Source organism: Pelodiscus sinensis, chromosome 1 (assembly GCF_052426305.1).
Source record: "Pelodiscus sinensis isolate ZL-2025 chromosome 1, ASM5242630v1, whole genome shotgun sequence".
Taxonomy (NCBI): Eukaryota; Metazoa; Chordata; order Testudines; family Trionychidae; genus Pelodiscus; species Pelodiscus sinensis.
Genome location: NC_143052.1, coordinates 256,176,558 through 256,200,413, shown reverse-complemented (window position 1 = coordinate 256,200,413; position 23,856 = coordinate 256,176,558). Strand labels below are relative to the sequence as shown.

Below are 23,856 nucleotides of genomic sequence, written 5' to 3'. Positions count from 1 at the left end.
CCACAGAGCAGCAGCCTTTACAGCTGTCCCTCCTGACATGAGCCACCCCTGTGCTCCATCTGAGCCCTCCACAGCTGCAGCCAAGCATGCAGCTAACCCCCAGCCCCTGCCATGGGAAGAGGCACGCATCTTCCTGGTCTGGTGCAGAGATCCTGGACCTCATTGAGGTCTGGGGTGAGGAGGCAAACCTCCAGGATCTCTGCATCAGATGCAGGAATGTCGATGTCTATGGCTGGATGGCCTACAGCCTGGGCACCAAGGGCCACATTCACACCCAGGAACAGGAGTGCATGAAGGTGGAGGAGGTCAGGCAGGCCTATACCAAGGCCAGGGAGCAGAGCTCCTGCTCTGAGGTGGCACCTCAGATCAGCCCCTACTAGAGGTAGGTCAGTCCCTTCCCACCCCCCACCCATGGTAGTGGACTGAGGGCTGGAGATGCCTATCGTCACCTTCCTGGGGGACAGAGAGGGTGCGGAGGAGGAGGAGCTGGACGAGGCCAGCAGCAACTCCATGCCTGCCAGTCAGAACGTCATGCTCATGCTGGAGCCGGTACCCCTCTCCCAGGATGTCTCCTGGCTGTCATCCAAAGCCAGAGAAGGCCCCTCAGGTGAGTGCCGGTAGTTACCATAGACACGTGTGGAGGTGGCGGGCGGTGAGGGGCAGCTGCGCCCTCCTCACTCAGCCTTCTTGGGCTGGGGATTGCGCAGCAGCCTGTCAATGTGGGTGCACGTGGAGCACCATTCCAGGGCATACAGCCGCAGGAGGCTGCAACAGAGAACCCTTATTCTCTTCCTCGCAGGGTGTCTAAAGAAGCCTGCCTTACTGCCAACACTGAGCTGGGACACCCTTCCACCATAAGCCACCTCTAGAAGGAGGCTGGGTACATGGAGACACACACACTCAAGCATGCCCAAACTCTCAGGGCAGCATTTGCTCCCGCGGACAGCATGGCGAGGCGCAGGAGCATCTGCCACTCATACACATCTCCCCCCAACACCCTGCCCCCCCGTCCTCCAGCAGCCAAGGATACAATTCCTCTCCTTCTGGGACACCACCACTGCCAGACCAGACATGTGGCATGGAGGGAAGCCCAACCACCTTGTGGCCCTCCTCCCACCTGCAGGATCCCGATCTGGCTGGCACCTTCCCATGTCTGCTTCTCCCTGGGACATGGGGGTAGTGAGGCTTCCCCCTGGAAATCTGTGCCCCTGTAGGAAAGGTCCCACTGTCTAGGCCACAGATGGCCTTGCTCCAAGCACATCGCCTTCATCTGACCCAAGGCCATTTGGTGTCGGCTCAGAGATGAGGGATAGGCTTCAGGCACAGTGTCTCCAGGGATGACTGACCTTCTCTTTGTACTACACAGCTGAACCAGCTATGAGAGGGGAGTGGTCGACATTTCCCGTGCCATCCTCCCAACCCCTCATGACCCACCAGCGCTGGAAACCAAAGGAGGATTTGCAGAGGGAGCATACTGCCTCCCTGCAAGCCCCGCAGCACTCCATGGCCCAGCAGGACTGGAGACTGGAGGAGGACCCTCCAGCTGCACCAAGAGACCTGGGAAGAGTGGCTGGGGCAGAGCCAGACCATCTGTGCAGCTCTCCAAGCAGCCAACGCTCCTTCTGCCATTCCTGCCCCTCCTGCTTCTCCCCTTAGCCCCACCCCCAGTGGGGCACATGTGGCAGTGGAACCACCAAGGCGGGTGCTATTCTCAGCCTCATCCCTGAGCCTCTCCTCCCTGCTCCTCTCCCTTGCAACTCCCTCCTCTTCCCTCCAAGGTTCTCATCCCCCCTCTCCTCCCTCTTCCAACTCCTTCCTCCCCCATCCAAGGTTCTTTCCCCAGCCCTCTCCCCAGTTACATTTACCCCAAATAAAACCAAACAATTTATTTTTCAAAAACAAAAAGTGTAGTTTATTGTTTCTGTAGGGGAGAAAGGGAGGGCAGGGGAAGGGAGGAGTGTGGGAGGAAAGGCAAAGAGGGATGATGCACAGGCCCCTTGTGGGAGGCTAAGGGGAAAGTGTCAGCAGGGTCCTTGTGTGAAACTCTCTCTCAAGACCACCCGGATGCACACAGCCCCCTGATGGGCCTGCCGGATAGCAGCCATGTGCAGCTGCCCAAAGGCTCTGCCAATCCAGTCAGCCTCTGCCTCCCATCCTGAGAGGAACATCTCCTCCCTGCTTTCACAAATATTGGACACTGCGTGGGGGATTTTCCCTTTCCCGACATCCAGGCAATTGAGGAGGCAGCGGAACCTCCCCTTCAAACACCTGAAGGCGCCCTCCACAACTATGTGGGCCCTGCTGAGCCTGGCAATGAAGTGTCCCTTGCTTTTGTCCAGGTGTCCAGTGTAGAGCTTCATTAACCAGGGAAGCAGAGAGTAGACTACATCCCCCACAGTACAGATCAGCATGTTCATGTCCCCAATCCTGTTGGTGTGGTTGGGGAAAAAGGTGCCGCGTGCAGCTTCTGGAAGAGGCTGGAGTTTTGGAAGACACATTGTGCGCCTTTCCCAACTGCCTGATATAGATGTCTGTGAACTGCCTACGGTGGTCCACTCCCACCCCTCCACACACTCGGAGCAACCCCCTACTTATCCCATCCCCCATCAGGGCTTTGTGAAGGTGGGACTGAAAAACCACTCAGGGAAGGGGCTTCCACCACACCCCCTCTTCCCTGGGGAACCCCATTGCAGAAGTCCAACTACCCTCCTAGGACAATAGCACAAGAGTACCATACCTGCATGACTACAGCCCCTATAGTTGATTTCCCCATGCCGAACTGGCTCCAAATGAATTGGTAGCTGTCCAGCATGGCGAGCTTCCAGATGGCAATGGCTACCCACTTCGGGGGGGGGGGGAGGAGTTGATGGGTCTCACGTGGGTGTCCTGTCACCTGAGGGTAGGAGCGAGCCACTTACACAGCTCTAGAAAGGTGTCCTTCCGCATGCAGAAATCTGGAGTCATAGCTGGTCACCCCACTGCTCCATAATGATCTGGTCTCACCAGTCAGAGCTGGTGTCCAGATGCCAGAAGCAGTGGTGTACGGTGTGCAGGGGAGGGTGGGTGAGATCGTATTGCATGAACAATGCCCTCATTCAGATGAGGAATTTCCCCGCAATGAGATAGGGGCTGTGTTTCTACAGGGCCAGGAAGGCAGCTCACAGAAAGAGCTGCAGCACAAACTGTAAGAGCCGTCAACTGCTCAGAGGCAGCTTCAGCTCCATGGCTAGAGTGCTGAAGTGTCCGCAAGGGCAACCACAGCAGGCAGTGAAAAGGCTTTGCTGTCCCTTGAGGAAGTAGGCATAGGAAAAAAGCCTGAGACAGGGCTATACAGAGGGATCTCTTTAAGCTCTAGCCTCAGGCAGCAGCTCCAGGAAGTGAGTGCTGTCTCTATGCCCTGCCTGAAGTGCTTCTGGGTGGCCTTAAATGCAATTCAGCACCCAATGAATGTGCACACTCTATTTCAAAATAGCACAATGCTATTTTGACCAGCATTTGCTGTGTAGATGCACTATTTTGAAATACGTTATTTCAGAGTATTTCTTCTGGAATAGCTTATTCCAAAAAAAGGGTATGTCTACACTACCCTCCTATTTCAAAATAGGAGGGTAATGTAGGCATACCGCACTTGCAAATGAAGCCCGGGATTTGAATTTCCCGGGCTTCATTTGCATAAGCGGGGCGCTGCCATTTTTAAATCCCAGCTGGTTCGAACCCCGTGCCGCGCGGCTACACGCGGCACGAACTAGGTAGTTCGAACTAGGCTTCCTAGTTTGAACTACCGTTACTCCTCGTGGAATGAGGAGTAACGGTAGTTCGAACTAGGAAGCCTAGTTCAAACTACCTAGTTCGTGCCGTGTGTAGCCGCGCAGCACGGGGTTCGAACCAGCCGGGATTTAAAAATGGCGGCGCCCGGCTTATGCAATTGAAGCCTGGGAAAATCAAATCCTGGGCTTCATTTGCAATTGCGGTATGCCTACATTACCCCACTAGTTCGAACTAGCGGGGTAGTGTAGACATACCCTAAGTGTGCAGTGTAGGCATACCCTCAGAAATATTCTGGATTTCAAAAGTTAAAGTAAAATTTGGCTAATGTGGCTAGTATTTTGCTGTGATTTATAATTTATAGAAAGGATGAAGACTAAATTGCTCAACATTGGATACCTTTGTACAATAATTTGAGGGAAAATGTGCTTTACCCCCCCAAAATTGGGCCTACTTTAGACTACTCTGCAACTAGATCCTCTTTTTCTAAGACCCACAGTGTATTTTCAAGGCTTGGGTTCAGTTAAAGTAGCTGACCTTACTGAATCAACAATAAAGCACAGCTGCTGGGCTTTCTCTCACTTCCAGATATGCTGTAGAGGGATGCAATTTCCATTTATTTCTCAGAAGTGTCTTATGGAAGACTTAAAAGTTTTAATTTGGGATTTCATACCTAAATATTATTGATGTTTTGCTTCCAGGGACTATGCCCGAAAAATCTGGACCGAAAGCAGGATTTGTTATGAAGCTTGTATTCCCTTGGAGTGGTAGGGCCAATGTTTTCTAGCAATAAAAACAGAGTAATTTTGGATTTTCAAAGCTGTGTATTTTGGAAGCTTCAGATATGCATTGTAGTAATAGCAAACAATTTTATATTCCAATACTGAGGGCGGGAAACACCTGGGCGCAGAGGGAAGCGGGCAGGGGAGAAGCACTATGGATGCTGCCAAGAGCAGGTGTGAGTGCCATCTGTTCTGCCGCATGGTGAGGGAGCCTGGCCCCACACTATCAAGTGCCCTGCTTGCCATGGGAAAGTTCTTCAGTGGTTTTGCCAAGTCCAGGCCTGCGTGAGGAGGGAGAAATTGGCAGTGAGTCTCACCAGCAGCCAGCCAATACTCAGAGGAGGAATCAGATGTAATCACTTAAAAATAGTCCAATCTATTTATTGAAGCAAAGTAGTGTGTGCTAATGGGGTTTGCATACACTGGAAGGGGGTATTTGGAGGGTGCTGGAAGGAGTACCTACAGCTGCACACTTGAGGTGGGGGCAGTCATGCTCCCTATCGTGGTGGCAAGCCCAGGCCTGGAACACAGCACCAGCGCATCAGTCAGTGCCTCCTTGTGCACTCCCCCTCCATCTCAGAGAGCCAGTGCCTGGCTCTGTCACTCCTCTCAGGCAGCAATCTAGGCAGGCTGGGGTAGGCAGGGAAAACAATGTGACCAATCAGTCTGCATGCACAGCACATGCATTGCCTCTGTCCTACATACTGGAAATGTGGAGGTGTCTCCAGGCAGAAATCTGGTGCAGTGGGCATGGTCCTATATGCCCCACTCATACTCTGATTGGGGATTCTGGAAATGAAGAGTCATTTAAGAAAAAAAAACCCTCCACAAGCAATTTCCAGAAAATACCAGCCCTACTTGGGAAGGCTGGTATTCACGGCTAGTATTCTTGATATCAGCAAGAATGATAGGGAATTACAGAAATTTAGAACAGGAAGAGCAATAAACTTTAAAACTTTTACAGGTTGAATATTAGTTATTTCACACCCATATTTCTGCAGGTTTTTTTTTAATTTTCTTTCTTCATGGATATTTGAAATAGTTAATTTTTTTAGTATTATCTGCATTTAGTAGTCAGCTGTTAAAAGCTGATTAAGTCTTTTTCTCATCTGAAAAATTTCCCGCTCCCAATTATAATACCATATGTGAGGGTCTAATACCTCTTGCTGTTGGGATTCAGCTGCTGCTGTTGCAGCTCTCTGTAAGCCTCAGCCAAATTTCTGGGGTATATTAAAGCCCAAATACTCCACCACCACCAATATTTACACTAGTTCAGTACATGAGTAAAGAATAGGTATCAGGAAGAATATATATATTTTTAAAACTACATGTCAAGTTTTGAGCTATAAAGGAACATGTCTATCAGGTTACTCACTTTGTGTGGGTCAGAGACTCTTGTGAATTGAAGTTTTCTTCTTCAATAAGAGGAATACAAACATTAACTTCTAGTTAGATTTTCTTGTTAAAAAGAAGCTGAAAAGCCACTTCTGGGATCAACCATTAACTTTCTCTACCAGCATGCTTTATATCAACATCATAATTAGGGCTTCTCAGCACCACAGTAATTCTGATTATCTAGACTTCTCTCTCTATGGGTATGTCTACACTACCCCGCTAGTTCGAACTCTCGGGGTAATGTAGGCATACCGCACTTGCAAATGAAGCCCGGGATTTGAATTTCCTGGTCTTCATTTGCATAAGCCGGGCGCCGCCATTTTTAAATCCTGGCTGGTTCGAACCCCGTGCCGCGTGGCTACACGCGGCACGAACTAGGTAGTTCAGACTAGGCTTCCTAGTTCGAACTACCATTACTCCTCGTGGAATGAGAGCCTAGTGCGAGTGAGTGTCTGTGTTTGAGAACTCCTCCTAAACAGTAGGAGCGAGGACTGCCAAATTTGCTATGCAGGTTCCTCCTATAATAATTTAAAAGCAAGGTCAGGGTTTGGTTGTGCTAGGACAATGGGATGTGCCTGGAATGTGATTTCTTCTCATAACATGGAAAGGAAGGGTTCTGCTAGCAGGGACAGTTATGCGTATAATGACCACATGGGAGCAGCAAGGGGCCAGAGATGGGAACCAGGACAGCTATATTCCAATTGGGGCAGCAGGAGACTTGGGTGGAGAAATAGATGGCCATGTACTAAAAATTTGAGACAGTTTGTGTGTCTGTCTTGTCTGTCTGCCACCCACCCAGCGGACATGCAGCCTCCCCTGACTGTGCAGTGGCCATGGACAGGAACTTCTCATCTGGCTCCAAGCTGCTGTGGTGAGAGAGGGCTGGGGTAATCCTCTCACCTTGGGACAGCCTGCATACTGAACTGCTCTTCTCAAGCCTCACCTTGAAGGTCTGAAGCTTGTCCCCCGATTCACATGGGGACATGGCTGTCTGTTCCCCTTCGTCAGGGAACAGTTTGCTGCATTCTTCACTCTTGCTGGGGAGAGCAGAGGCAGATGATCCTGAACCTGCCCCAGCTGGGGGACATATGTAATGCTGACAGGCAGAATCCAGACTAGGACTTCTGGAGCTTAGTGCATGAACCTCTGATTTATATCCTGAGCTAAAAGGCTCTCTGCTAAGGCTATAAACACATTCTTTTTCTCTGTAAGTGGTCTAAATGTCACTGTATTGGACATTACACCACACCCAGAAGGTATGTGGGTTGCACATACATCCCTCCCTCATCTGTGCCCACTGCAGCAGCCAGAGAGAGGCACTTCTCACCTGGCCCCAAGCTGCTGCAGTGAGAGGGGGCTGGGATTGTCCTCTCTCCCTAGGGCAGCCTGCATACTGAACCTCTCACTGAACATCTCATCCCCAGCCCCACCAACCTTCCCACCCCCCAGGGGCCATTTACAGGGCAGGGATGAAGCTCCCCCCGCCCCATTCATACAGAGAAATTGATGAACTGAGCAATGCTGGGTAAATCTTGTAGTGGAAATAAGTAACGTAACTCAACTTCCAACATTGCAATGATGCACTGTTTTACAATAGTCTATACTGTTTATAAGAGATAACATTATTGTGGGACAATACACACAATTGGAATATTGGCATAGAAAGGTATAGCTTGCTCAGGAAGGAAAGGCAGAGAAAAAAGGGAGGAGGTGTTGTCTTATATATTAATGTTTACACTTGAACTGAGGTGGAGATGGACATAGGAGTCTCTGGGTTGGTTAACAGTGGTTTAAAAAGGATAATAGTAGGGGTCTACTACAGATCACCTACCCAGGCAAAAGAGGTGGGTGAGGCTTTTTTTAAACAACTAGCAACATCATCCAAAGCACAGGATTTAATAGTGATGGGGGACTTTAGCTATCCAGACATTTGTTGGAAAAACAACACAGCAGGGCACAGATTATCCAATACATTTGTGGACTGCATTAGAGACAATTTTTTTTATTTCAGAAGGTTGAGAGAGTGACTGGGGAGAAGCTGTTTTAGATTTGATTTTAACAAAAGGCAGGAACTGATTGAAAATTTGAAAGTGGAAGGCAGCTTGGGTGAAAATGATCGTGAAATCATAGAGTTCATGATTCTAATGAACAGTAGAAGGAGAACAGCAAAACAGAGACAATGGATTTCAGGAAGGCAGATTTTAGTAAACTTAGAGAGCAGGTAGGGAAGGTTCTATGGGAAGCAAGACTAAGAGGAAAAACAACTGAAGAGAAATGCAACCTAGATGGGGCTACTATAAGGTGGGTGCATAATTGGCTGGATAACCGTTCTCAGAGAGTAGTTATTAACAGTTCACAATTCTGCTGGAAGGGCATAACGTGTGGGGTTCCGCAGGGGTCTGTTTTGGGACTGGTTCTGTTCAATATCTTTATCAATGATTTAGATGATGGCATAGACAGTACGATTATTAAGTTTGCATATGATACCAGGCTGGGAGGGGTTTCAAATTCTCTGGAGGATGGGGTCATTCAAAATGACCTGGACAAACTGGATAAATGGTCTGAGGTAAATAAGATGAAGCTTAATAAGGACAAATGCAAAGTACTCCACTTAGGAAGGAACAATCCATTTCACACATACAGAATGGGAAGCGACTGTCTAGGAAGCAGTACTGCAGAAGGAGTTCTGGGGGTCATAGTGGACCACAAGCTAAATATGAGTCAACAGTGTGACACTATTGCAAAAAAAACAAAAAACAAAAAAAACATGATTCTAGGAGGCATTAACAGGAGTCTTATGAGCAAGACACAAGAAGTCATTCTTCTGCTCTACTCTGCACTGATTAGGCCTCAGCTGGAATATTGTGTCCAATTCTGGTCACCACATTTCAAGAAAGATGTGAAGAAATTGGAGAAGGTCCAGAGAAGAGCATCAAAAATGATTAAAGGTCTAGAAAACACGAGCTATCAGGGAAGAGTGAAAGAATTTGGCTTGTTTAGTTTAGAGGAGAGGAGACTGAGAGGGGACATGATTGCAATTTTCAAGTATCTAAAAGGTGTTACAAGGAACAGGGAGAAAAATTTAAAAAACAACAACAAATAGCCTTGCAGCACCTTAGAGACTAACAAAACATGTAGATGATATCATGAGTTTTCATGGGCACAGCCCATTTCTTCAGATGAATGGAACTATTAAAGGTCAAGTTTCCAGAAAAGTGAAAAAACAGATGGACAGGGCCAGAAGAGTACCCAGATATCAGCTACTTCATTGTTCTTCTTGGCCTCTGATGATAGGACAAGAAGCAATGGGCTTAAATTGCAGCAAGGGAGGTTTAGATTGGACATTAGGAAAAACTTCCTAATTGTCAGGGTGGTTAAACACTGGAATAAGTTGCCTAGAGAGGTTGTGGAATCTCCATCACTGGAGATATTTAAGAGCAGGTTGGATAGACATCTATCAGGGATGATCTAGAATCTATAATTTTCCTGATTTGAATAAATTTAACAGGCACAAGTTACTTTGATAAGTTATTGCAAATGTTTATTTACTACTACTATTGCGTACAGATGCGTGCTGCCTTATATATACCCCACTACCAGTCACCGCGCAAGACTGGCTACCTACTCCCACAATAGAACAGTCCCGAACACCCCTGTGAGCATGCTAGAAAGTTTGAAAAAGTTCCATCACCTTCTACATCGTTCTTTGGCCTCCCCACCGACCGAACCGGTACCCCTACATGTCAAAAGGCAAAAAAAATTAAAAATTTGCATTTCGTGGTATGAAATTTGAAAATTAAAAAATTGTGCTGATAATTGTTTTTATGAAAATTTATCAGCCTTGCGCCCCCTTGGAATTTCTTCAACCCACCCTCCCGGCAGGTGCGCCTACCAATTTAGGATCCGATGATCTAGATAGTGCTTGGCCTTGCTGTGAGGTCATGGGACTGGACTTGATGATCCAGTTCTAGTATTCTATGAATACAGATTTTTAAACAGAGGAAAAAAATCACTTCCAACGTATCTGGTGCCTCTTAAAGCCTGGCGCCCTAATTAACTGACTGCCTAGTTCACCCGTATGGGTTGGGCTGGCCCTGCTTCCACTATGCTATGACCAGCAACCTGAGGCTTCTCCTCCTGAGACCTCAAATCCCAAAATCCCTATCCACTAAAATGACTGTAGCATATGCTGGTGTCTCAGGATGATTCTTCTTCCTTTCTGTGGGTCCTGGCCCCAGAAAGACTCAGGGCCACTGAGTTAAGATTTTGGACCAGATTGGGGCTTTAATGACTCATCCCCACTCAGCTGCAAAGCCCTGACACTCAAAGCAGCCATACAAGCCTCTCCCATTTATTCCCTCCTGCTGCTGCTGCTGCTGCTGCTGCTCACGCTTCCCCCTCCCAACACCCACCACGTTCTTTTGACGGCTGAGGGCACAGTCTTTAACTGGCAGCTTCAACTGTGGCTCCTGCGCATGCTCAACCCCCCCCCATAGACACACCAGCGCGCAAGCGCGATGCTGTCAAGGGAGCGGCGCCTGACTAGTCCTCCGGGCTCTCCACGTTTCCCAAGCAGGGGGCGGGGCCGGCGGCGGCGCAGCCAATCGGAGGCGCCCACGATCCACCCCAGCGAACTTGGAAGTGGAGTCGCTGAAGCCTGCTGGAGGCGCGTGGCCGGGGGTCCCTTCGCAGCCGCGTGCCGTAGCCATGGTGTCGGCCAGCGCGTGCCTCGGCCAGCTGGGCGCCGTGCTGCCCCTGCTGCTGGTGCTCTGCGACCTGCTCGGCGAGGGTGAGGGGCTGCGGGGCGAGCCTGCCCGCGCTGGTGCACGGCGCTGCACGCTGAGAGGGGGGACAGGGCGGCTGCTGCTGCTGCTCATCATGTGGCAGGTGTCGTGGTGCTGAGTTTGGGGGAGGTTTACACGGTGGGGTGAGCATGGGGCAGAGCAGCGTCTGGGCCCTGGGCGTAGCGCCGGGTTGGTGCAGGGACGCCGCCAGGGTTAGAATTGGGGTCGGGGTTTGGTTTGGTGAGTGCAATGAGATGCTCACCACAGGGAAGCCCGCATTTCCCTGAGCGCTCTCACGTATCCCCACATCACAAGGTTACCTTCCACAGGAACACCCTTGAGTATTATGCTGAGGCTTTGAGGGTCTCACTGCCGCAGCCTTGTGCTGGCTGCTCTGGCATGATGCCTCCTGTCACGGAGAGCATATCTGTGCTGGACTTGAGGGCAATGCCAGCCTGTGCGTATTGAAGGGAAAGAAAGCTGTGATGGGCAGGGACTCTAAACTGGAGTTGAGACTGTTGCAGGCACACTGTCCTTAAATTCTGGGCACAACTAGAGAAATATGACAGTAAAAAAATAGAAAAGTTTGTAACTTCTAGTTGGGGGCTGCAGACAGTCACTTTGAAAACAAATATTTCTCAAAGTTCTAACTTCAAAAAGATATTCAGAAAAAGATGAAAATAACAAATGCAGCATCATCATTAACTGTTTTTAAATATCCTCAAATTAATGACATTTCTAGCTTTGTGTTGTAGCTTTGTTTTGTTGCACTACAGTAAGTGCAGTTTTAATTTGGTTTCTATTCTTAGTCAAAAGAAACTAGGGAAAGATTTTAAAAGTGTGAATTTAGCTTAAAAAGTGGCCATGTGGAAATGGTATTATAGATTTGTTCAATATTCATGTAAAAAGACTTCTATTAACTTCTAGCCCTGTAAGAATGTTCTCATTTCTGGTAATCAAGTTAGGTGCTTGTTGTTTTTTTTTAATAATTCATTACTGCCAGGAGTAGTAGTTCTTCAGAAGAAATTATTCCCTCCATTACACTTGTGCATCTTTTTAAGTTTCAGATTGTCACAAGTAACATCTGTGTAATCATAGAAAGCTAACGGGGTTGCACAAGTGTTTGTGAGGGCATAGTTTGAAAATAAATTGTACAGATGCACCAGAAGGCACAATTTGGCTGCAATTTTTTGTATTATTGTTTGTAATGAATAAAATAGGAGGGGGTGGCTGTTGAATTGTAAGAACTCAGAGTGAATCTGGACCTTTCTGTGGGCTGTGGTCACTTTGGGTTGCTAACTTTCTACTTGCACAAAATGGAAAACACTTATTATGCCTTTCTCAGAGGCCTTCCTCTGAATTCTCTGTCTCCCCTCCTGTCTCTCCCCCCCCCCCCCCCGCAAGTTGTATGTTCATTTTCATCAGTTTGGCTCAGGGATTAGGGTATGGGGGGGGGGAGGCTCAAGATGAGGTTGTGAGCCAGGTTTGAGGGATTTGGGAGTGTAGAAAGGTGCTCTGGGCTGGGATAAATGGGTTTGGAGAGGATCAAGGCTAGGACAGGGGGTTGGGGCCCAGGAAGGGTGCAAACTCTGGGCAGAGCTTACCTCAAACAACTCCCGGAAGCAGCCAGCATAGCCCCCCTCTGGTTCTTTCACAAAAGTGCAATCATGTGGCTTTGGGCACTGCCCCATCTGTAGGTACTACCCCTACAGCTCCCATTGGCCATGGCTCCTACCTAACAGAAGTGATGGGGTGGTGCTTGGAGCCACAACAGAATATGGAGCCCCTGACCCCCTTATGCATAGAAGCCAGAGGGGGGATATGTTTCCTGGGAGCTGCCCAGTGCAGAGGCTAGCAGGGAGAGCCTGTGCGGCACTGCCGACTGGACAGTAAGAGCTTAGAACCGCCAGGATCCCTTTTTGATCACGTGTTCCTGTCGAAAATTGAACACGTAGTCACTTTATGGTCACTCTGGAGGTTAGAAATGCACTTCAAGGTTGTGTTAAATGAGAACTCTAAAAACTAGAGTGTACTGGCTTCCTGATAATTTTGAATGTAATGTGACAGTAGTTTATGTGCTGCTACTGTACTGTTTGCTCCCCCTGATACTTCTGCAGTTATGTTAATGAAACTGTACTAATGCCAGAGGAATCGGTGTAAGCATTTGAACTTGTTTTTAAGCATCTGTAGATAATTCATCTTCCAAATCTGTTTCCAAGTAGCATGGATGACCTTAGTGCTTTGCTGATTGTGGCCTTGGTAGTCACAAGTTTACTTTCTAATTTTGTATATATTTTTCCTAATAGCAAGCTTTATTATATTGTAAAAAACTTTTCCCAGGGAAGGGTGCTGCTTTAAACCTATTCTGGACAAAGCACTCTTACTTGGAACAATTCTACAGACATTAGGATGGCCAAAATATGATCTATTTGGTTTCTCTTATCTCTAATTTCTGTGTTTAAAAGGTTACTTCATAAGAGATTATGTTAGTATATGTGTAGTTAATGTAATACACAACTCACATTTTCCATAGCTGTAGATCATTTTGTACAGGTACACTGTACATTTTTAGTTTCTTCTTATTCTTGATACAGCGCTAACAAAGTTAAATATTGAAATAGAGATTTATAAACCGGGAGGGTTGTGAGGTTTCCACCCTCCTGGAGGCTGTGTTAATCTCTTCTCTCCTGGAACAGAAGCTGCATTTTCAGTAACAAACTGTCCTTAAAACCAGAGAGAGTATTGGATTCTCTTCCAGGACAGTACTGAAGATGGGGGGGAAGAGATGATGCTGGAGTTAACTGTTGTAACTGATTAAAAGATTATTATTTCACCAGGTCATCTTCCAAGAAAGGCAATGCATATTCTTCCAAATCAGAAATTTCTGATTTCACACCTAATAATTTTAGTACCACTGTTTATTGTACTGTGACTTTTTAAAAGTTCCCATTGCAACTTAATTTACTGCAGAAGTTCTTATTAGCCATGGAGGCATCCGTAAGACAAATGAGTGTATTTTAATCTCAGTTTTTACATGGCTTCTGCTATTGTACCCCAGGTGTCTGTCTCAAGGATTATGAAAAGGTTCCTAAACTTTTGAAGGTAAACTGGATCTTACACTACTGTTTCCCTAGGAGTCTAATACCTTAAGAACAAAAGGATGGCCATACTGGGTCAGACCAAAGGTCCATCTAACCTAGCATCCTGACTTTTGACTGTGACCAATGCCAAGTGCTCCAGAGGGAATGAACAGGACAGGTGATCAAGTAATCCATCCCCTGTTGTCCATTTCCTGACTTTTCCAGCGGAGGTTCCTCTTGAATTAAAGATATGTGTCCACCCCAAGATATATTGGAAATGTAAATACCTTGTTTCTCTTCTGTCCATTCCAGTAGCAAAGCACATGAGTTATAAGGAGTCGGAGAAAAGATGGGCCAGCTCATCAAGCAGCTTAGCACTCAGAGCTGGCTTCACTCTTACTCTGTCCACTAAGCTTCTGGGAATGGCTTCTACTTACCACCTTCCTTTTTCCTTCCCCTCTCATCAGATTTCTTTCACTGATCCTAGGCCACTGCAGATTATGGAAGGGAAGGAGGGTCACTGATGACTTTTTTTTGCCTCTACACTCCTTTCCCCCCCACTGTCACTTTCATCTGTGGGAGGGGAAGGGATTTCTGCTAAGTTTCTCCATATCCTTAATAAATAGCACAGGTGTTCATTTCTTAGTTTCCTCCCTTCCCAAACTTCCTTTGCCTAACTGTGTGTCTCCCTGCTGCTGAAAGACAGACCTGGGTCGGGGCAGGGCTTTGTGGGAGGTGGGGGGGAAAGATTCCAGATCCTGGCTCCAGATGGTGCCCAGACAGCTACACCATTCTGTTGATGAGTACGTATGTACTACTTCAGAGGGTTCCCTGCATTTGGCCCTCCTCTTCTTGCTCTATGCACACTAGAGATTCCGCCCACAAAAAACCTTCTATAATACATAGGAAAAATTAGCATTGTTAATAGCAAAATATCACTGTCATTTTAAAAATCACAGTTCTGTGTGAAATTCTTTTAACCTTTTATAGTTTCATGTAATGATTTGGATAATGTTACTAAAGATGTATACATATTTTTTTTATGGCCCCTTACTTTGTATACAGGCACATAACTTCCCTTGTTTGAATGGGCCTGTCACACACCACTGAGAAGTAAGATACATTTGGGGAAAAAAGAAAAAGGAGGAAAATGCTATAGAAAAACCACAAATTCAGCAGGGGGTCTGAAACCTGAACCTATTTTTTGTGACCGTACTGTCTGGTACTCAGTACTGGCACCTCCAGATGCAGTACCAACTCCTCCAGTCAGAGCTCAACAGCTTTTCCCCTGGAGTACAGGCACTATTTTTGTTTAAAAAAAAAAAAAAAAAAAGCACTGCTTTGAAGGGTTGTTTTTTTTAATGGACTAGATTTCAACTTGACTGTCTCTCTCTTAAGGGTATACACAGAAATGTAGGGGATTTTGAAGTCCGTACATTCTAAAATCTAATATCAGACATTCTGATAATAAATCTCTGTTCCAAAGATACAGCTACCAGGAAACCTAATATTTAATTTTTTTTTAGCTAAAACAATTAGAAATAAACATTAATTACTGTCATGATTACAGAGCTAATTGCATCTCTGTTGCTTTCTGTCTCTGGGTGTATCTGCTCAAGTATCAGGTCTGGTGCTTTTAGATCTTTTTAGGTAGAATTCTGCAATTCTCCCACTCTGACTCACTTTGGCTCGAGCTACTCTATCAGCCATGGACCCAGCTGGGTTAGGCACCTGCAGGTCTTCCCTTCAAAAATCTGTGACCAGTACTGCGTATGGTGACAGCCTTCTCAAAAAATCAAAATATGGCTTTGTTCCAGTGTTGAAATTAAACAATTGGAAAAATGATTCAAAACCAGCAAATGAACAGGCTCATGAACTATCTTAACTGTAGTCAGGTATAGTTTCTTCAGACATCCCAGAGGCTCTTGGATATCAATCTGTTCCCTTCCAACATTTTGCCAACAACTGCCTTCCCTGAGTGAGGGGGAGAGAGAGAGAGAGCGCGTGTCACTCTTTATCCAGCCAGAATCTTAATTACTATCAGTTCCTGGGCTTTTGACCATCTGGATCAAACTGGTTTGGTAAGCTTAGCAAAAGATTGAATCAGACCCCTCAGAGCTAATAGTTTTTCCACTGTCTCATAACAATCCTGAAGTCTTTCTCTTGGATGGCTTGTCTTGGGCCATTGTTTCCTTACAGCATATTATTTAACAAAACCAATATATTCATACAGTAACCATTCCAGTGACCGCATACAGTGTTACAGCACAGCTGCTCCACGTCTGTCACCGTTGGTACTAAGGTACCCAGTCAGTGTCCTCTTCCCCCATCTCTGTAGGGACCTGATTGCTCTATGGGTATGTCTACACTACCACCCTAGTTCGAACTAGGGTGGTTAATGTAGGCAACCGGAGTTGCAAATGAAGCCCGGTATTTGAATTTCCCGGGCTTCATTTGCATATTGCCGGGCGCCGCCATTTTTAAATGTCCGCTAGTTCGGTCTCCGTGCCCGCGGCTACACGTGGCACGGACTAGGTAGTTTGGATTAGGCTTCCTATTCCGAACTACCGGTACACCTCGTTCCACGAGGAGTAACGGTAGTTCGGAATAGGAAGCCTAATCCGAACTACCTAGTTTGTGCCGCGTGTAGCCGCGGGCACGGCGTCCGAACTAGCGGACATTTAAAAATGGCAACGCCCAGCAATATGCAAATGAAGCCCGGGAAATTCAAATACCGGGCTTCATTTGCAACTCCAGTTGCCTACATTAACCACCCTAGTTCGAACTAGGGTGGTAGTGTAGACATACCCTATGATACTTAGCGCCTTGCAGGTAAGGTTGCCAGGTGTCTGGCTTTCAACAGGAATGTTGGGTTAGAAAGGGTCCCTGGTAGATCTGGTCAGCACAGCTGACCAGGTCACTCAGTCTGGTTGGCTGCAATGGGGAAGGCAGTCCCTGTACCCAGTAGTTCCATATGGCTCCTGAGAAGTGACTGCATGTCCCGCTGGCTCATAGGTTGAGAGGTGGCCATATGGGTTCCAAGTGCTGCCTTCTGCCTGCACATGCCACCTAAAGTGCCAGCTCTACACTCCCATTATCTAGGAATGCCAAAGGAATTGTGGATCTGGAGCTTGAGGTGGCACCTACGGGTCAGGATAGTGCACGGAGCCTCCAGGTTGTTCCTCCACCCAGGAACTAGAGGGACATGCTTCCTCTTCCTGGGAGCGGTGCGGGTTTCCTCTGTCCCCAGGAAATGCTGGGGCCGCTTGAGGTCAGCACCACTTAGAGCTTGAACCCTTGTCCCAGGCCTGAGCCCCCTTCTGTGCTCTGAACCCCGTGACCCAAGCCCAGAGCCCACACTCCCAGCTAGGACTTTGCCCCCTCTCATACCCCAAATCCTTGCCCCAGACTGGTGAAAGTGAGCAAGGGTGAGGCAGTGAGTGGGAGGCAGGGCCTCAGAAGGGGTGGGGTCTCGGAGAGAGTGGAGCAACAATGTTTGGTTTTCTGCAATTAGAAAGTTAGCAACCCATGTTCGGTTTCTGATATTGGTATGTTTCTCAGCATAACCTCTTGTAGCAATAGATCAGTGGTGTGCAACCTTTTTTGATCTGCGACCCCTGCACTGTGGGGGCCGTCAACTGCCGGGCCAGCCCCCAGCCTGCCGGATCTAAGCACTGCGACCCTTGGAAGACATCCGGGGGTCGCAACCCATGGGTTGCGCACCACTGCAATAAATGATCTAAAACAGCGTTTCTCAACCAGTGCTATGAGAACCCTTAGGGGTACTCGAGAGAAGTCTTGGGGGGGGGGGGGGAGAGAAGAGGAATATGTCAACACAACTGAAATGTGGAGAAAACTTAATTTTTGTTTTAAGTTTTACAGTGCTTTATTATTTTTGTACTTTTTACACCCAAAAATGTCATTGCCCGGCTATGATTAAGTTGTTTAAACAAATGTGTTGCAATGGTAGAAAATTTTTTGTGTGTGTCTGAAAACTGTAGGTGCTGGGGGTACTTTTATAATTTTTTTTTTGGGGCGGGGAAGGGTACTTTATAAAAAAAAGTGCTGAAAAACACTGATCTAAAATAGCAGTGTACTTGCATTAGTGCTTGCGTGGAGTGAGCAGAAATGATGGTCTTCTGAGGCGGGACTCTGGTTCTGCTGGCCCTTTCTATTGAAATGATGGGAAGAATTAATCATAGAATTAATCATAGAATAATAGGACTGGAAGGGACCTCAAGAGGTCATCGAGTCCAGCCCCCCGCCCTCAAGGCAGGACCAAGCTCCACCTACACCATCCCTGACAGATGTCTATCTAACCTGTTCTTAAATATCTCCAGAGAGGGAGATTCCACCACTTCCCTTGGCAATTTATTCCAATATTTGACCACCCTGACAGTTAGGAATTTTTTCCTAATGTCCAATCTAAACCTCCCCTGCTGCACTTTAAGCCCATTACTCCTTGTCCTGTCCTCAGAAACCAAGAGGAACAAATTTTCTCCTTCCTCCTTGTGACACCCTTTTAGATATTTGAAAACCGCTATCATGTCCCCCCTTAATCTTCTTTTTTCCAAACTAAACAAGCCCAGTTCATGAAGCCTGTCTTCATAGGTCATGTTCTCTAGACCTTTAATCATTCTTGTCGCTCTTCTCTGTACCCTTTCCAATTTCTCCACATCTTTCTTGAAATGTGGCGCCCAGAACTGGACACAGTACTCCAGCTGAGGCCTAACTAGTGCAGAGTAGAGTGGCAGAATGACTTCATGAGTTTTGCTTACAACACACCTGTTGATACAACCTAGAATCATATTTACAACCTAGCATCACACTGTTGACTCATATTCAACTTGTGGTCCACTATGACCCCTAGATCCCTTTCCGCCATGCCCCTTCCTAGACAGTCGCTTCCCATCTTGTATGTATGGAACTGATTGTTCCTTCCTAAATGGAGCACTTTGCATTTCTCTTTATTAAACCTTATCCTGTTTACCTCTGATCATTTCTCTAACTTGCTAAGGTCATTTTGAATTATGTCCCTATCCTCCATAGAAGTCGCAACCCCACCCAGTTTGGTATCATCTGCAAACTTAATAAGCGTACGCTCTATCCCAATATCTACATCATTGATGAAGATATTGAACAGTACGGGTCCCAAAACAGACCCTTGCGGAACTCCACTTATTATCCCTTTCCAGCAGGATTTAGAACCGTTAACAACAACTCTCTGACTACGGTTATCCAGCCAATTATGCACCCACCTTATCGTGGCCCTATCTAAGTTATATTTGCCTAGTTTATCAATAAGAATATCATGCGAGACCGTATCAAATGCCTTACTAAAGTCTAGGTATATGACATCCACTGCTTCTCCCTTATCCACAAGGCTCGTTATCTTATCAAAGAAAGCTATCAGATTAGTTTGGCATGACTTGTTCTTCACAAACCCATGCTGGCTATTCCCTATCACTTTATTACCTTCCAAGTGTTTGCATAAGAGAAGGATCAGAGCAGGAAGAGCTGCTTGCTCACCCGCCCACCCCTCCCATGGCTTCAAATAGCGCTCTTCTTAGGCTTTGTCTTTGTTTGGACTAAGCTTTGAAGGTGTGTTAGAATGTATTGGCTAATAGGGTCTATCAACAGTCAATTCTAGCCACGACCAAGGCCAGCCTGTTCTTTTCCCTGGATGGAAAAAGGAGATAAGGATCACAGCAGCTCTATAAGAGCAGGTTCTGGAATCAGTGCCAGATTTATGCACAAGCTAAGTCAGCTACAGCTTAAGGCCTCAGATATAATTTGTATCAATGACAAGGTAAGGGAAGGCGCTTGGTCCTGGTTTGCACCGGGTCTGGAGCTACTCTCGCTGCAGCTCTGTGTTTTAAATGTAGCAAAACTTTCCCTCTCTTCTACCCCCCACCCCTGCCTGGGTTCTGCTGTCAGAGCCCAGGCATGTAGCCTCACGGAGTCATTGCTGGCTGTTGCCAGAGCTGGGGCTTCAGGGCTTCCCTCCCTCGCCTCTCCTGTCTCTGGAGGGCTGGAGCATCTCCTCCCCCCCCCCCCCACTTGCTGCTTCCCTTATCTCCTCCCAGTGTACTGGGACTTGAAGGGGGGGGAGGGCTTCCATGGGGCTAGCACTGAGCTGCAGATGCTGTGGGTGTGTGGAGGGGGGGCTCCTCTCTGCCCCCAGTCTGGAAGCAGGGAGCCCTCTGCTGGCTGACAAGAGCTTGTGTGGGAGGAGAAGCCCCACAGCAGATGCAGGCATATAAGTGCACACGGCTGCACAGGGGCACCCGAATATTTGCTGTCCACATTTTCAGGTGTCCTATGCAGCTGTGTATTATGTGTATGCATTAGGATGGCCCAATCCACTCTCCCCACCCCGTCCTCCTCAAAGCCTCTGGTCCCAGTGCCAGAAGCAGGGGATAACCTGGCTGGGCAGCGCAGCTTCTGTTGCACTCGCCAGCCTTGGGGAGCAGCTGACAGCAAAGCAGCATGGTTCCTGCTGCAGCCTGGGCATGTGGCTCCAGGGAGCCGCTGCTGGCAGGGCAACGTGGCCCCCAGTGTCCCGGGAAGCTGCCGCTGCCCAACAGTGCCACCCTTCACACCAAGGAGAGCATCAGGGGGCCACCACTGCCCAGACAGGCTTCCCCTGCCACTGTGTGTGGTCCCAGTGAGCCTCCCCCTGCACTTTGAACCCCCTGCCCTGAACCCTCCCCTGACTCCTGCACCCCAACCTCCTACCCTGAGCCCTTCCACACTTGCCAGCCGCCTGCCCTGACTCCTGCCCCCTCACCCCTTGCCCTGAACACCCCCAGACACAACCCATTGTCCTGATTCCTGCACCCCCATCCATAGCCTTGAGCCCCTGACATATCCAACGCTGAGCCCTCCACCCCCTCACCTCCCAGCCCTAGGCTTATATATAATCATTTAAATACACCGTGCACATTTTCCTTTTAATTACCAAACAAGCAAGCAAACAGACATTACTTCAGTTAATGGCCTGAGTAACGCTAGGTACATCTGCTAGTGATGCATATTCAACAACTGCTTTTAGAGTAGCAGCTTACATAGACTTTCTTCATAAAAACTGGCTCTTTGGAGAGGGGCAGAAGAGATAAAAGTCTGTAAGATGTTGTCTCAGTATTATAGAAAAATGTAAAGTTTTGTTTTCATGTGCTTCTGTATTAGTAATTTATTTTTCATGTAGGGAGCTCTTTTCTGAGCTGCCCTTTATGATTTTTATGTATTATGGAGAGAGCACACTCTAACCATTCTTTTTGTGTGTATGGTGTCAACTTTGTTAGACTCAAACTGTGATTAAAATGATGACTCTTCTCTTCTAGGAGTCGAATGTGGAATACATGCAGAAGTTGAAAAACAACTTGAAATGGGCAAGAAGTTACTGGCAGCTGGCCAGCTGGCTGACGCCTTGTCTCACTTCCATGCTGCTATAGGTGTGTATCTGAAGATAAAATTACTTGACTGTGCTTGTGGTGCAGGACTTCTGTATGGAAATGGTCCACTCTTCATCATGCCCAGGAATTCCTTAAATGGGTTTTCAAAGCTGGTCAGCATGATGGGATTCACTCAGGAGTGAATGTCTCTTGAACAGCATTGGCAAAAAGAACGCTAGAATGGGGCTGCAGAGTTGTGTAGTCCCATCACAGTTATCACCTTGACTCCAGGCTAATGTGTCTATCTCTAGCTCCCTAAGAGTCTCTTTCATTGAGATTAGAAATAAGGATTTAGTGCACATTTTAAATTACATGAAATATGAGGTTACTACTGTCTATATGTAAATAGTAGTAGTTATGAAAACTTTGGACTATCTGGAATTATGTTGGGTCATTATTGGAATGATGTGTTTGGCTTCCTTATTCGTGTACATCAAATTTCAGATATAGGGACCATGGTAGACATTGAAGTAGGCCTGTAATTTGAGATAAAAAGGTGTACAGGTTGAATCTCCCAAATCTGGGTGTCTCTGGTCTGGCAACATCTGTGGTCTGGCACGGATGTTGCTGGACCAAAGAGCTCCAGGAGCGGAAGCCAGCTAAGGGAACGTGGGTTTGTGGAGTTCTGGTTGGGCCACCAGTGGGGAGAACCCCGGTGTTAGTGGGATCAGGCAGCTGGAGAGCCCGTGGCAGCAGGGCCGGTGGCAGCCAGGGAACCCTCTGGCATCAGTGGGGCTGGAATGGCCTGGCAACCCTGACCGGAAAACCCCCGGTGGCAGTGGGGCCAGGCACTGACTCGGGAGCTCCTGCTGGGGAACCCTGGCAGCGGGGCAAGGCGGCAGCTGTGGAGTCCTGGTCCCAAAAGGGGAACCCCAGCAACAATGGGGCCAAGCAACATGGGGAGTCTCCACCCCTACTGGGGAACTCCTGGTGTCAGTGGGGTCAGGTAGCTGGAGAGCCCCTGGCAGAGAAACCCTCAGCAGTAGTGAGACCTGCAATGGCTGGGCTGCCGGGGGCTGGGAAACCCTGGGAATGTGTGGCACAGCTGGTAGGTAGAGAGCCTTGGCCAGGCCAGCTTTAGCGGGGCAGTGGCATGGCAGGGAGCCTCAGCCTTGGAAGTCCCAGAGAGAGGAGCCTTGACCTTCCCTGGTCCAGGTCAGCTCAGGTCTCAGGTGCTGGACCAGGGAGGTACAACCTGTAGTATGTTTCAGCTTGATTCTGTTGCAGAGCTGAAATATCCTTAGACATTCACCTGCAAGGCTTTTAAATATTAGCAATGTTACCATATTCATGTTCTGTATTTTCAGTAATTTTAACATAAGCAAATTGCATGAGTTGTAAAATATTACTGTATATGCATCTTTTTTTAATTATAAATATAATTGTCCTATTACTTGAACTCAGGCAATGCTGCCACTGCTATTATTGAAGCTTAGCCATACCCTCATTACACTGAGTTGTTGTTCTGAATCTTTCTTCTTTGGTTCCAGAAGGGGACTCTGATAACTACATTGCCTATTACAGAAGAGCCACAGTGTATTTGGCCATGGGCAAATCTAAAGCTGCAATTCGTGATTTAAGTAGAGTGGTTGAACTAAAGCAAGATTTCACATCTGTAAGTAATGCTTTTTCAAGATTCCTTCAGGGTTTAAAAAAAAAAAAAGATGTTCCTTGTTGTTTTCCTGTTTGTTTCAAAGGCAGAATCTTTTTAGCTGGTAGTATCATAAAAGACGACTTTAATACCCCATATTTCAGGAAATTTAAAATTAGAGACCACAAGATCCTAGTGCATGTACTATATTGACCACTCTTTTATTGGCTGAGGGTGAGAACTAGACTAGACTAACGTAACTTGTAATTTTACCTACAGTAAAAAAAGGCCCAAAGCCTTTGCTAACATACCTAAGGGTTTTTAATGAATTCTGAGTCATCTGTAAGCAATAAAATTGGTTGTCAAATCAAAAAACAGTGTACTCTTTAAGATTACCACTTACCTTACCAAAGCTCAAAGACCAAATGGCCCATGGACCAAATGCGGCCCATCTGACATTTCTGTCTGGCTCATCACAACTCCTAGCAATTTACTGGGGGTGGCAATTTAAAGAATTTGCCAGCCAGGGAGGTTGCTTCAGGGTCTGAGGGTGATGGGAGTGGAGTGCTTGCTTGGCATCTTGCTCCCACGGGCATATGTGACCTCGCTGTTCCCAGGCACACACTCTTCTTCCCCCCTCCCCCCCACACACACTATGGGAGCAGCAGAAAAAAGCCTCAGGGTAAGTGTGTTGGGGGAGGAGGGGTGACGAGCAGGAGCGGCAGCATGCAGAGCCCTTCTGCCTCTTCTTGCCATCTGCTCCATCTCGTGATTTTAGTGTGTGTGCACGCGCACACACTATTTATTACTATGGCAGATTTGACAAGTATCTCCTTTAAGAGATTAAATAATTTTCAACAAAATGATACCTTGTAAATGACCTTGATCTGGTGTACAAAAGCAAAAAAAATCTATCTTTTTCCTCTCCTCCCCAACGAAGTAAATATTTGATACAAGAGCTTTCTTTAAAGACCCAGGAGTATTTTAACAATGTTACTATCAATA

At 47.2% G+C, this 23,856-nt stretch overlaps 1 protein-coding gene across 1 annotated transcript in view; it reads left to right on the top strand.

Moving 5' to 3' along the window:
• The first annotated feature begins 10,536 nt into the window (after positions 1-10,536).
• DNAJC3 (DnaJ heat shock protein family (Hsp40) member C3) overlaps positions 10,537-23,856 on the top strand; it is a 42,959-nt gene continuing 29,639 nt past the window's right edge. The window contains exons 1-3 of the mRNA XM_075918811.2: positions 10,537-10,731; positions 21,150-21,260; positions 22,751-22,875. Of these exons, the coding sequence (XP_075774926.2) occupies positions 10,650-10,731; positions 21,150-21,260; positions 22,751-22,875 (318 nt within the window). The 5' untranslated portion in view covers positions 10,537-10,649. The remainder of the gene's footprint in view (positions 10,732-21,149; positions 21,261-22,750; positions 22,876-23,856) is intronic.